The sequence below is a fragment of the Vulpes vulpes genome, chromosome 12 (assembly GCF_048418805.1).
Source record: "Vulpes vulpes isolate BD-2025 chromosome 12, VulVul3, whole genome shotgun sequence".
In the NCBI taxonomy this organism is placed as follows: domain Eukaryota; kingdom Metazoa; phylum Chordata; class Mammalia; order Carnivora; family Canidae; genus Vulpes; species Vulpes vulpes.
Genome location: NC_132791.1, coordinates 149620309 through 149635397, shown reverse-complemented (window position 1 = coordinate 149635397; position 15089 = coordinate 149620309). Strand labels below are relative to the sequence as shown.

The 15089-nt window shown below is 37.2% G+C and overlaps 1 protein-coding gene across 14 annotated transcripts in view; it reads left to right on the top strand.

The window, feature by feature from the left end:
- Positions 1 to 15089, top strand: part of PATJ (PATJ crumbs cell polarity complex component) — a 358484-nt gene that overhangs the window by 12608 nt on the left and 330787 nt on the right. For all 14 annotated transcript variants that reach the window (XR_011995974.1, XM_072730762.1, XM_072730764.1 and 11 more), the window contains exons 4-7: positions 3062 to 3256; positions 4832 to 4971; positions 11408 to 11603; positions 14210 to 14338. Coding sequence is in view for 13 of the 14 variants with exons in the window: in XM_072730762.1 (XP_072586863.1) it covers positions 3062 to 3256; positions 4832 to 4971; positions 11408 to 11603; positions 14210 to 14338 (660 nt within the window). In the remaining variant the exon portion in view is untranslated. The remainder of the gene's footprint in view (positions 1 to 3061; positions 3257 to 4831; positions 4972 to 11407; positions 11604 to 14209; positions 14339 to 15089) is intronic.

The following is a 15089-nucleotide window of genomic DNA, read 5'->3' as shown; positions in this document are numbered from 1 at the left end:
GTTTTAGAATATAAGTTGTACTTATTTAAATATGTAAAGGTCAGGTGTTTTCAGACTTCCCAACATTTATTTATTTATTTATTTTCTTTCTTTCTTTCTTTCTTTCTTTCTTTCTTTCTTTTCTTTCTTTTCTTTCTTTTCTTTCTTTCTTTCTCTTTCTTCTCTCTTTCTTTCTTTCTTTCTTCCTTCCTTCCTTCCTTCCTTCCTTCCTTCCTTCCTTCCTTCCTTCCTTTCTTTCTTTTTTTTTCCAGCATTTGCTTTAAAACATAAAATGGTGTTTAGAAAATACATAAAATGTATTTTCTTCATGATGTCTTTTTCTAGCAAGAAGTGATCATAGCCTTGTAGCATATTATTTACACCTCTCAAATATCAAATGCTTAGGATGCCTGGGTAGCTCAGCATTTGAGCGTTTGCTTTCAGCTCAGGATATGATCCCGGGTCCAAGGATAGAGTCCCACATGGGGCTCTCTGGAAGGAGCCTGCTTCTCCCTCTGCCTATGTCTATACTTCTCTGTGTCTCTTATGAATAAATAAATAAAATCTTTAAAAAAAATGCTTGTCAAATAATTATCAAAGTAAGTATTAAATGTCACAGATATTCTGATCAGAAAGTTTTAGCATTATAACTCCTGTTTTACTTATGTTTCCTCCACTACATATAGCATAGTACCTGGACTTTTGCAGTTTCTACATACACGAGTGTTGACTTATTGGATACATAGCACCTCTTCTTAGAGTACTAGAAATTAATAGTTTTAGTTGTGCTCTTGGTTGCTATGTTTTGGGGTCTTGGATGACAAATTGATTTTAAATCATCTATTCTACAAGCTGGGCTTGAATAGTAGCTATCCTATGGATTACTTTGGACAGAATTTTATTTTATTTATTTATTTTTATTCATTCATTCATTCATTCATTCATTCATGAGAGACACACAGAGAAAGAGGCAGAGACATAGGCAGAGAGAGAAACAGCGAGCCTGATGTGGCACTTGATGTGGCAGGCGCTTAACCACTGAGCCACCCAGGCGTCCCATTGGCAGAATTTTATTTTATTTTATTTTATTTTATTTTATTTTATTTTATTTTATTTATTTTAATTTAATTTAATTTTTATTTATTTATGATAGTCACACAGAGAGAGAGGCAGAGACACAGGCAGAGGGAGAAGCAGGCTCCATGCACCGGGAGCCCGACGTGGGATTTGATCCCGGGTCTCCAGGATCGTGCCCTGGGCCAAAGGCAGGCACTAAACCGCTGCGCCATCCAGGGATCCCTCATTGGCAGAATTTTAAATGTAATTGGAGATAATGTATCATGGCTGTTAGGAGAAAATTAATAAAATTTGGGAAAACAGTGGTTTTTGCTGATACACCAAAATGACCATAAATATTTAGCAAGTGATTTTTTTTTTTTTTTTTGCAAGTGATTTTTCTTATAACTAATTAAGAATTAAACCCTGTGCATATGTCTCTTTGTGAATTTCTTTCTCCAGATCAGAATTTATACCATAATTTTAGCATTTCCCATATTGGTGGTCTGCTTTCTGTATTCCTTGGTCATGGGATGAATCCTATAGTGCAACAGTGAATGCTGTTGGTAGCAACAGAAATTGGGAAAGGTCATTACATATCTGTTACTGGACTAAGAGTGGATTCGACCAACCCATCCATCATAATAACAGTCTTTTATATTTATACAGTTTAGAGTTGTTATATGCATAATCATATTTTTATTCATTCAACTGTAAAATCTGATTTTTTTTTAGTGTTTTCATAAAATTTTGATGGGTGTTGATTTTTGTCTATCAGATCCTGTTGATATTTGTTCTTTTTTTTTTTTTGTAAGCTTTTATTTATTCACTTGAGAGAGAGTGAACAAGAGAGAATGTGGGTTGGGGAGGCAAAGGTGGGTGTGGAGGGCAACAAACTCAGTTGAACAGGGGGCCTGACATGGGGTTCCATCCCAGGAACGTGGGATCATGGCCGTGACATTCATTTTTGATGTTACCTTTATTCCACTGTGGTAGCACTCAAATCAGCCAATGATATTTAAAAAATTAACCTCTATTTTCCTATTCACCATAATTACAGGATTCTCTCTCCCCTTTTTTTTTCTATGATGTTTCAGTATCTCTGTGATTCATTTGCCATTAATCTTGGGCAAATTACTTAACCTATGTGTCTTAGTTTTCATGTTTGCAAATGGAATAATATTATCTCTGAGGTCTGTTATAAGGATTAAATGAGATAATATGTAAGAGTTTGGTATAGACCTTGCTCATAGCAATCATTCAGTAAATACTGTTATTGTTATTTTTGTTGAAATTACCTGTGGATTTTTTTGTGGCCTTCTACATGGAAATGCAAAAGGGCTCAGTGTCTTAGATGTTTATCCGACTGACTGGATGTATATGTGAAGTGTAATGAACTGTTGTACATGCTGTTAATGAGGTAATGGTAGAAGGCAGGAAGCAACACATTTTTTTTTTTTTTTTAAGATTTATTTGTTTTAGAGAGCGCATGTGAGCTGGGAGAGGGCAGAGGAAGAGGGAGGAGTAGAGGAGAGGGAAAGAATCTCAAGCAGACTCCTTAATCTTGTGACACTGAGATCTTAACCCAAGCTGGAACCAAGAGTTGGACACTCAACTGACTGAACCACCCGGTGCCCCAGAAAGCAACATATTTTAAACTATTAAATATTCTGTATAGGGCACCTGGGTGACTCAGTGGTTGAGTGTCTGCCTTTGGCTCAGGTTGTGATCCCAGGGTCAAGTTCTGCATTGGGCTCCCTGAGGGAGCCTGCTTTCTCCCTCTGCCTATGTATCTGCCTCTTTGTGTCTCTCATGAATAAATAAAATCTTAAAAAAAATTCTGTGTAATACTAGATAAAAAAATTTATAGCCTTACAAACACAGATTCATATATCTGTGTTTTTATATGTAAATATTTAATATGCAGATTATATATGTAATGGGCAAAAAAGAATATTTAGTGAATAGAAATATTTATTTTCTGTAGGTTTCTATTGATGATTCTTTTTGTTTTTCTCTTCAACAGCTCAGCCACATACCCTCAGATTGTTCGACCAACTTTGATTTTTCTAGGAAAGGTTTATTAGTGTTTACAGACAGTGCCATTGCTAATGGGAATGCTCAAAGACCTTCTAATAATTTGACTGTCTCTGGGTTATTTCCTTGGACTCCTAAGTCAGGAAATGAAGACTTTAACTCAGTCATCCAACAGATGGCACAGGTAAAGTTATATTTTGTCATGGGACTATTTAGCTATCTTTCTCTTGTTATAGATTAAACAATACTCTTTAAAAAGAAAAATAGGGATCCCTGGGTGGCGCAGCGGTTTGGCGCCTGCCTTTGGCCCAGGGCGCGATCCTGGAGACCCGGGATCGAATCCCACATCAGGCTTCCGGTGCATGGAGCCTGCTTCTCCCTCCGCCTGTGTCTCTGCCTCTCTCTCTCTCTGTGACTATCATAAATAAATAAAAATTAAAAAAAATAAAAAAAGAAAAAGAAAAATACTCTCTCATTTTGCCTTAAAATTTGCTTTGTGTGGCTTGCTTGCATCTTTATTTTGTTAGAAAAGATTGATACTATTTTCTAACCTGTGTATTGGAAATTTATTGGGTTAAAATTAATAAGGAAAATATCTGTGTGGTAAGCAGTTTTTAGACAATTACTCCAATTTAGCACATATCTACACATATCTACAAAAGATTCTTATGATTTTGATTATAGGAAGATTGATGTCTACCAGAAGTGATGAAATTCCTTTGAAGCTGTTTTTAATTTTTTATCAAAACAGAATTAATGGGAGTTAGAGATAATATGATTTAGAAAATCTCAGAAAAAAATTGAAGAATAATCCAGTTTTGTCCCCAATACCTATTAAAAATTAAATAGAGTTGGATTTTTGGATGTGTTAGCTTTGTATTTGTTTAACTCACCTTCTAATAAGTGTCTTTAAAAAATGAAAGCTGAATTTTAAGGTTAAAAAGAATCTGTTTAAGGTGAAATATTTAAATAATCTATACCTAATTCCTTTTTTAACTTTATAGCTTTATCCTCTTAACTTTCTAATAATTATTTTTATGTGATGCTTTTGTTATGTGATTACACTTATGAAGTTCTCATGTCATAAATGTAATTATTAAGTAAAGCAATCAAATATTTTTTTATTACACATAGAACCCATCTGAATGGTGGCCTTTCTATAATCTTTTGAATTAATCTAATAAAATGGAATATTAATTAATTCCACGATATAATTAAAAACACAACCCTAACAAATGCAGCAGGTTGTAACTTAGGCTGAACACTAGTGTATGTTTGATATCTATTTGGCTTTCCTCATTAAAAAATATATTTTGCTTGTAGAGAATTTGGATTCAGTATAAAAAGTAATATAGGATTTACTGTGGAAAAAGTTGTTTTTCTCAGGAATTTTCATCCAGTTTGGGTTTCATTTCATAATGTGAATGAAGTCTGAAAATACCTCTTTGATTCCCTGAGGTGGTGGAATGCTGCACATTCCCTCTTATGTTCTACTGAAAGTAATAAAGTGAGAGGATTTCCAGAAATAATTTATTGCTGAAATGCTGAGGGATTTTTTGCTTTTGTGTGTGTGTGTGTGTGTGTGTGTGTGTGTGTGTGTGTGTGTAGGTTTTTTGTTTGTTTGTTTTGATACAGATGACTTAGGGGAACTGTTTTTTGTGTTATTCATGAAAATAGTAATTTCATTTCTTTGGAAAGGGTACAGTGGTTAAATGTATTTCACTGACTTTTTCTTTTTTTTTAAATCCCCTTTCATTAGGGCCGGCAAATTGAATATATTGATATAGAACGGCCTTCAACTGGAGGCCTTGGATTTAGTGTGGTGGCCCTTAGAAGTCAAAATCTGGGAGAAGTTGATATCTTTGTGAAGGAGGTGCAACCAGGGAGTATAGCAGACAGGTGAGGAGGATGTTCTTTTGCCTTTTGCTATTTTTTTTTCCTGATACTTCTGAAAACATTATTCTAAAGAGAATAAGAACCTAGTAATAAAAACAGTTAACAAAGCAGTTAATACTTTCCCTTTTTGGGCAACCCAGGTTGCCCAGGTGGTTCAGCAGTTTAGAACTGCCTTCAGCCCAAGGTATGATCCTGGAGACCCAGGATTGAGTCCCACATTGGGCTCTCTGCGTGGAGCCTGCTTCTCCCTCTGCCTGTGTCTCTGCCTCTCTTTCTCTCTCTCTGTCTCTCATGAATAAAGAAATAAAATCTTTTTAAAAAATTAAATAAAAAAAATACTTTCCCTTTTCATATATATTTGTCAGACCTTTTGCAGATATTCTCATGTGTACTTATGGCAGCAATCTAGCTAAGAGTGTCATTACTCTGTTCTGTAGATGAGAAAGCTGAGTTTCAGAGAGGTTCATTGTTTTACCTGGAGTCACAGAGCTATTAATGCTGGAAATGTGAGCCATGATATGATTCCAAGACAGTCTGACTGCAAAGTTAGTGCTCTTTCTATCCCACAATCCTCTCCCATAATTGAACATGATATTTTAGCTATGTCTGACCAGTAAGATGGATATACTGAAATTTGCATTCTGCATACTGAGTGGTTTATTTTTTTTAAGGATTTTATTTATTTATTCATTAGAAACACAGAGAGAAAGGCAGAGACACAGGTTGAGGGAGAAGCAGGCTCCCTGTGGGGAGCCCGATGTGGAACTCGATTTTGGGACCCTGGGATCATACCCTGAGCCAAAGGCGGACACTCAACCTCTGAGCCACCCAGGTGTCCCTACTGGGTGGTTTATTAAACTTAAGCTTATTCCAACTGTTTTGGTGGTCCTATCACATTATTGATTATTTCTTTTGTCAATGAAAAGCCTCCTTGGGACCTGGGTGGCTCAGCTTCCTCAAATCTGTATGATTCCCCCCTATTGCACTTGTACTGTTGTTTTATTATTTTGAGGGGTATATGTAAATCTTTTGTTTATTTTTCTTTTAACAAGCACATTATTTATTACATTACTACTGCCCTGTTAAAAAAACAGCAGCAATAGTGGTTTTCTATTAGTGTAAAAATTCTCGGCCAATAATAAATGTTTGAATTTACATTCTCCATTCATGGGGGCATCACTTCTAGTCTCCCGAACTGAATATTCAAAAATAATGGATTTCCATGACTTTACAGCTTTTGTACTGCCATTTCATGCAGCATTTCCTCAAGTATGTTCTAAGGAACTTTAGAAGTAGTCACGTATATTTGTGAAATCCTATGCTGTTCTTGGAGATTGGGTATATATATAGTTAGGGTAACCATATAGTTTATTGTCCATGTTGGGATAGTTTTGGGTCTAAGAGGGGGTACTTTTAGTAACACTGAGACATCAGGTATAGAGTAGGGCTATTCTAGCAAACTTGACAATCTCAGGTGACCCTGGACGTAGGGTCACTTACCAATAGTTTACTTGAGGCTGTGAAGTCCCTTGACAAAAAACTTATTTAACTTTTATTGGCCCAACTTTTAAGTTTTTTTAACTTAAAAAATTATTGGTTTACAATTCACATACCATAAATGTCACCATCTTAAAGTGTACAATTCAGTGTTTTTAGTGTATCTTCAATGATGCATGCTCTTTTTTAAAATTTTATTTTGAGAGAGAGAGTGTGAGAGAGCCCAAGTAGTGGGAGTGGCAGAGCGAAAGAGAGAGAGAGAGAGAAGCAGGCTCCTCACTCAGTGGGGAGACTGATGCAGGGCTCGATCTCAAGACCCTGGGATCATGACCCAAGCCAAAGGAAGACCTTTAACTGACTGAACCACCAAGGTGCCCCTGTGCCCCTGTGCAACCTTTTTGTGGTCAATCCTTATGTCTGAGCTACTCTATACTAAGTCTGTAGTTATGGATTGAGGTGAGCATTTTCAAAAAGAGGAGTTTGATATGTCAGTGTGTAAAGAGCCTTGACCCAAGGCTAAGCAGTCAGGTGGCATCCCAGAGACAGCAGTACTTAAAAGGGAACTTGAGAGAAGATAGTAAGATCTGCAAAGAGCGGAAGGTGTCAGAGGAATACAGAGACTATTGTGAGCAGTAGTCCTGTAGAGAGATGAACATAGCTTCTATCCTTGGAGTGAGGCTCGTACCTGGTATGGGAGTTGAGTACAAGAGACTACCAGAAAGGACTGGAGAGAGGTGGGATCAGTCATGCATGACCTTATAGATCATGTTAAGTGGTTTTCATGATCAGGTCTTCCTTTTTCTTGAGGACTTTCCACATAGAATTGTGTTATTTTAGGAGTTTACCTTAAACCTTTAGGCCCATTGGCTCTCAAAGTCATTCATTGTTTTTGAATGTTGCAATGAAGAGACAAGAACTTGTATCCTCTTAAATGCAAAGTATGAATTCAATATATACAGAGTTAATTTTTTTTTAAAGATTTTATTTATTTATTCATGAGAGACACAGAGAGAGGCAGAGACACAGGCAGAGGGAGAAGTGGACTCCATGCAGGGAACCCGACCTGGGACTCGATCCTGGGTCTCCAGGATCACACCCTGGGCTGAAGGTGGCGCCAAACTGCTGAGCCACCCAGGCTGCCCTACAGAGTTAAATTATAAATAATAATAATAGCAGTAAAACTAATTCTGTTCAACTTTTGAATGCATCAAAATCGTATTTTCCAGGAGATTTCTCTCCTTTACAATTTGTTTATCTGAGATTGAGTTTATATTCCCTGAACAGGTAGTAACTGGAAAGAAATGCAATGTCCTGACAGTCTGCTGGGTAGTGGGGGAAGGTAGATTAAAATAGATTGATTTCCAGAAAATAGAAGATTTGAATGTGAGTAAATTAAGAACTTATACAAAATGAGTTACATCAGGGTTGAAGAGATTGGAGAGTATCTCATTCATTTGGGATTAATTAAGACATTTTCCTTCACGAACAAGCTGTGAATAGGAATTTGGGTGAAGGAGTCAGAGAAAGCAGGACATCGGAAACGTGAAAATGGAAGTGATTTCTGGTGTTATCCTAGGGTGGTCCCATTTAAAAACAAATGTCTCTTTAGGGCTGGGGAAAGGTGCACAAGCAACATTCTCAGTTTACAAAATATATGTATATCAAAATCATAGAAGTAATATGTATAATAGAAAACTATAAAATATAGAAATGTAATAAGCAAACTCTGGGGCTTTGACTACCCTGGGACAACTAGGAAATACGTTAGAATGTTTTATTTTTATAAAGGCAAGGTCATGGAACATATACAGTTTTATATCTTATTCTTATAATGTAATAAGCTTTTCCTAATATTAATAAAAGGATGTATAAGCAACATCTTAAAAATTATATATGTATGTATGTATTTATTTTCTAAAGAGAGAGAGAGAGTGAGTGAGAGCCAGTGAGAGGGGCATTGGGGTGAGGCAGAAGGAGAGGGAGAGAGAAAATACCAAGCAGATGCCATGTCCAATGGGAGCCCGACCCGGGGCTCAATGCCACAACTCTGAGAGTGTGACCTGAGCCAAAATCAAGTCGGACGCTCAACCAACTGAGCCACCCAAGTGCTCCAGGAGGTATAAGAGTGTTTTTTTTTTTTTAAAGATCTTTTTTATTCATGAGAGACACACAGAGAGAGAGGCAGAGACACAGGCAGAGGGAGAAGCAGGCTCCATGCAGGGAGCCTGACGTGGGACTCGATTCCGGGACTCCAGGATCATGCCCTGGGCTGAAGGCAGCGCCAAACCTCTGAGCCACCCGGGCTGCCCAGGCATAAGAGTTTTAATGATACCTGATTTATTATGAGAGCCACTAACGATTTTGACATCAAAAATAGATATTTCCATATCTGATTTGGTAGTTTCAAAGGAGAATCTAAAACATGAGTGTCTATCTTCAGAAAACTTATAATTCAGTAGGATTTGGCTAGCTCTGTCAACAGCATATTTAGTATAAATGAATATCCAGTGAGTGATAAATGAGTGATTCAGAGCACTGTGATAATGAGGCAAGTGATGGGGAGGGTAGGAGAGAGAGAGACACTCAGCTGGATCATGGAGGGTGGATTGAATTTAGCTGAGTAGAATTAAAGGCCATCAGAGATGAAGGAAACCATCTATACAAGAGTGGGAAATGTCAAACGTGTTTGAGTAGGAAAGAGTAGATCAAGATGATTGGAAAAGGGGTTTATGTGGGGAGGAAGCCAAGTTGGAAGGAGTACTTGGGACCAAATGTACAGGTCTTTAAATACCAACCAAGTTTACACTGTATCTGAGCTCAGAAGTTACTAAATTCTGGGGACACCTGGCTGGCTTATTTGGTAGAGCATGCAACTCTTGATCTAACACTTGTAAGCTTGAGCCCCATGTTGGGTGTAGATTACTTAAAAATAAGATCTTTAAAAAAGAAAAGAAGTTACTAGGGGTGCCCGGGTGGCTCAGTTGCTTAAGCATCAGACTCTTGATTTCCACTCAGGTTATGATCTCAGGGTCATGGGATTGAGCCCGGCGTTAGGCTTTGTGCGCAGAGGAGAATCTGCTGGAGATTCTGTCTCCCCCTGCACTCTTGCTAGCTCTCTCTAAAGTAAATACATCTTAAAAAAAAAAAAAAGAGCAGCCCCGGTGGCTCAGCGGTTTAGTGCCGCCTACAGCTCAGGGTGTGATCCTGGAGACCTGGGATCGAGTCCCACGTCAGGCTCCCTGCATGGAGCCTGCTTCTCCCTCTGCCTGTGTCTCTGCCTCTCTCTCTCTCTCTCTCCTCTCTGTGTATTCTCATGAATAAATAAATAAAATCTTAAAAAAAAAAAAAAGTTCCCGAATTCTGATGCATGACAAAGTTTTGCTGAATCTGTTATGACCTGAATAAGATAAGGGCAATTTAATGGAATTTTCATAATTCTGAGTTTATGCATTAGATTTCTCTGTTTTGAGATAAATCCCGTCTCAGGGAGATTTTGTATTTTGAAGGTTAATAATATTCTTTTATGAAACAATGATGACAAGAATTTGTTCTTTTTCCTTTGACTCTCTCCTTATTGGTTCACTGATCATAGATAATCATTATACATTTTTGAGTTGAGTGATACCAGTATAAAGAGAACCTAGCAAAATAAACCTTGTGAAAATTTGGAAGTTCAGTTTTAGGCATTACGATAAGGTTTTCCATTGGATGCTTGACATGGGGAATGGAAAAAGATGGGTGGATGCAAGATTGATAAAGGGGGCAAGAAGGAATTGAAGAGATGATGATGCAGAAATGGGAAGAGGAGGAGTGATGTCATGGGAGGTAATGAAGTCAAATACATAAATCAGAGGAAATCCCACTGAGGTGTAAGACTATGATATGCTTCAGAGTCTACTAAGATAAGATGCTAACTAAGCTTGTCCAGGCTTTACTTTCTTGCATGTAAAATGTAACTTTTTTTTTTTAAACTTTATTTTAGAGAGAGAAAGTGCAAGAGGGAAGACACAGGCAGACTCTGCTGAGCTCAGAGCCCGACATGGGGCTTGACATGGGACCTAACATGGGGCTCAGTGTAGGGCTGCATCTCACAACCCTGAGACCATGCCTAAGTTAAAATCAAGAGCTGGATGCTTAACTGAGTAAGCCACCCAGGCACCCCTGTAGCTAAGAGTTGGTTATGAGGATTAAATGAGATGATGCCTGTAATGCATCTAGCACAGTACCTAGTTTCTAACAAGTGCTCAGTAAATACTAGCTATAATAGTGAGTTTTTTTCTTAAAGTTTTGCTAATTTCTTTTAAGAATTAATTTTTTTTTTTTTTTACTTTGGTTAGTGGTTGGGGATTGGGACAGAGAGAAGGGCTTAAATACAGATTTAGAGGTAACATCTGTTGATTTGGAAGGAGAGTTTGTTCTAATAATTGACAGATGTCAGAGAAGCAGAGGATGATTGAGATAGGATAACTGCTAGAAAGATTACTGGCGAATTTGAGGATACAAATACCCCAGTGCGGTATGTTGAAGTCAGGTTGGTATGTTGAAGTCAGGTTGGAAGGTGTGCAGTTAATAGGGACAGTGTTCTTATTTGTTCAAACCTTGGCAGTGGGGCCCCATTCATTGTTTTTGCTTATTTTTCTAGCCAGGTGGATTTTAGTGTGTGTGTGTGTGTGTGTGTGTGTGTCTGTGCACGCGTGCACCCATGTGTACAGGTGCATGGGCACTTGTGCATGTACATGTTTAGGGATGCACCACTTAATCAATTAATTGGGTAATACGTGCTTTGATGAAAAGTACTCTGAAAAGCTCTGTTATATGATTATTTGAATAAATGTACTAAAGGAAGTAGTGCCATAAGAAATAAACTGCTTCACTTGAATAACAGGTTTTTTAAAATTATGCTATTGTGTCACTTATGATGGAATTTTCTTATTATATGAAGGGATCAAAGATTAAGGGAAAATGATCAAATATTGGCTATTAATCACACTCCACTGGATCAAAACATTTCCCATCAGCAAGCAATTGCATTATTACAACAAACCACTGGATCTTTGAGTCTGGTTGTGGCCAGGGAACCGGTCCACACAAAAAGCAGAACTTCTATCAACCTAACTGATACAACTTTGCCTGAAACAGTGAGTTGCAAATTTGGAAAAATAACTTAATTTTGAATTATGCCACTGATTTTAAGAAGTGTAAGACATTTAAAGGTATTACTTGTCATACTTCAGGAGAGATGATCATATCTCTAAGTAAAATATTAGCATATTGAACAAGATATTTCACAGAGGATTCTGTTTTTCAATGTCCTATGATTCTCCTTATTTAAGATTATATTTAATGTAGAAGGTGAACTGTTGTATTATGCATAACTTTTTTGGTGATGGAAATAGTCTTAGGTTCCTTGGTGATGTAGGCAGTTCCTTAATTAAGCTGAGAATTTTTATTAGAGATTTACTGTTGAATATCTTAAGTAAGATTTAGTTATTTATTTAAAAATATTTTTGTAAGTTATATTGGGTGTTTATGACTAGATTATTGACACTGCAAAATTATAGAAGTTTTCTTTACTTTCATACCTTTTCATGTAAGCAGGTATGCTGAGCAATTTAAAAGAATAAAAGTATATATCTCTTTTGGGAATCTTTAAACTTGGTTTATAACATTTTACAGATTTTGGCCTCCACCTTTAGAATGCAAGCAAATAAATCTTATTTTCGTATAACACTAAGTGCTAGCTGATTAATTTTCATTCACTGGGACAAAAGAAACAATAGACCGTCTGGGTACAGCACAAGGTCACAACAAAAATTAACATATAGACATTTTCCCTGTTGTAATTAGTGATATTTATACAACACAATTTACATAATATTTATACAACACAATTTACATAATAACTAAAATGAACAAAGCGGGAGAATGCTTTGCATAGTGGTTAAGAACAAGGGCTCTGCAGCCAGGCTAAGGTGGGTTCAAGCCCAGTTCTTCCTCTTCCTAGCTGTGTCATATCAGAGAGGTTCCTTGACTCCTCCACTCCTCAGGCTCTTCTGCTTTTACTTGGAACTAGTAACAGTATCCACTTCACAGAACTAATATAGGGATTAAAGGAGAATGCATATGAAGAGCTAAACACAGTGCCTGGTGTAGAATATATACTCTATCAATTTTAGCTGTGATCATTAATTCAGGCATATTTTAGCAAATCTTGTTACTTCCCAGATACTAGTTGTTCCAGACCTGAATTTATTATATATCCCAGTATTCCTGGTTATTTGTTGTATAGTAACTTTCCAACTTAGTATAATAGTAAAACCAGTAAGTATACCCTAAGGAGCTTGAGATCTGGAGAATTTTGTTCCGCAGTTAGATTATGTGAATTTAATGCACATTTTCTTTTCTTTTTAAGATGTATTTATTTATTTTGGGGAGGGAGCAGGTAGGGAAGAGGGGCAGAGGGAGAGAGAGAATCTCAAGTAGAGTCCCTGCTGAGCACATAGCCCAATGTGGGGCTTGATCTCAGGACTCTGAGATCTTAACCTGAGCTGAAATCAAGAATTGGATGCTTAACCAACTGAGCCACCCAGGTGCCCCTAATGCACATTTCTTTCTTTTTCTTTTTTTAAACGATTTTATTTATTTATTCATGAGAGATGCACAGAGAGAGGCAGAGACATAGGCAGAGGAAGAAGCAGGCTTCCTGTGAGGAGCCTGCTTATTATTTGAATAAATGTACTAAAGGAAGTACATTGATATGGAACTCGATCTCAGGACCCCAGGATCATGACCTGGGCCTGAGGCAGACACTCAACCACTGAGCCACCCATGCACCCCTTATGCACTTTTCTGATGGAAGCCTGCTAGAGGGAAAATGCTTATGTCTCTCAGTCTGATTTGCACAGTCCTTTTTGCCCATGTGTTCAATGGGGCCTACTTTTCCTCTCCCACATAAGAGCCTGCTTAATTACTCTCTTTTACCTCATGTCCTCAGAATTTCATCCTTCACATTGCCGCCCGATTAATCTTCCTAAACCACTGTTCCCGTCCTTCCTTTCTAAAGCCTTCAATTATTCCTTTTGCTTATCCAAGTAAGTAAATCCAATCTTTTCACCATATCTTTGACCCATTCTGGAGACCCTACTCTTCCGCCATCTTGCCCCTCTGACCCATTCTGTTATATGGTTCTGTTTTGCTCTTATATTTCTCTTTGTCTTGAAAATGTGTGTTTTTCTTTGTAGTGCAATAAAATGCTACCTTTTCCTTTAAGCTTTCCGTAATTCTTCTTTGGATTTGACTTCTTGTCTTTGCCTCCACCTTCCCCCTAATCTTTATAATATTTTAAGATTCTCTTTCAATTCAGGTAAACACATATTTATTGGTTCTTCCTTGCATGTTGGGCATTGTGCTAGACATTGGGTACAGACTGGAGAAGGAGGCAACATGTCTCTATCCTCTTCGAGCTATGTGTCTTATGATTAAACATTCTGTCTCATATTTTAATTATTTGTATTTTTTTTTTAATTATTTGTATTTTAGATGATCTTCTATGGATTATAAGATTCCCAAGGGCAGGGACCATGTGATCATCTTTATATATCTCCTAGACTCTAGAAGGATGATCTGATTACTTGTAGGCATGTTCAATTTGTTGTATATCTGTTCCATTAGTAATTATTGTATTGGAAAACTAAGCATCTGTGTTTCACTAACACTTTGGCTCTTATTTGCCATTAATTTGTAGGTTCATTGGGGCCATATTGAAGATGTCGAGCTCATTAATGATGGCTCTGGATTAGGTTTTGGAATAGTTGGAGGAAAATCAAGTGGCGTGGTTGTGAGGACAATAGTTCCTGGAGGGTTAGCAGATCGGGTAAGTTGTTCTCATTTTGGTGTCATACAGTTTAAATTGTATAGTTTGAAATGTAATTTTATAACATAGATTACTAGGATATATGATTCCATAACTAGAATTTAAGTATCGCTAAAATTTTTTTTATTTCCATTAATGTTAATATACACTCACGTGGTTTTTTATTTGAAACATTTCTACATTTCTTAAGTCAACTGTTTTTGTTTTCTTTTTTTTTGGCCTGAGGTTGACAGTCTTCTTGATTCCATCAGAGGACAATATGTTTTGTTGAAGAGCTATTAATAGGTGTTGTATGTTGAATATCTGTGCTCTCTCCCATTGTATCTTTCAAGGACCTAAATGCTAAACTTAGAAGTTACAGTGATTATAAACATTTGTCCCAATATTATATGGAGTAAATTTCACTTGAATTACGGTTTTCTTGCATTTAATTCAAATGACTACCCTTCATTATTTAGCAGTGTTTAAACTGAAAATGAGCCTCTTTTTTTTTTTTTTTAAACTAGGCTCCATGCCTAAACATGGGGCCTGAATTTGCAACCCTGAGATCAAGAGTCACATGCTGCACTCACTGAACCAGCCAGATGCCCCCAAAGGTGGGCCATTTTAGAACTTATGAACTATTTAGTTTTATTTTTTTTTTAATTTTTTTTTTTAATTTATTTATGATAGTCACACAGAGAGAGAGAGAGAGAGAGAGGCAGAGACACAGGCAGAGGGTGAAGCAGGCTCCATGCACCGGGAGCCCGAC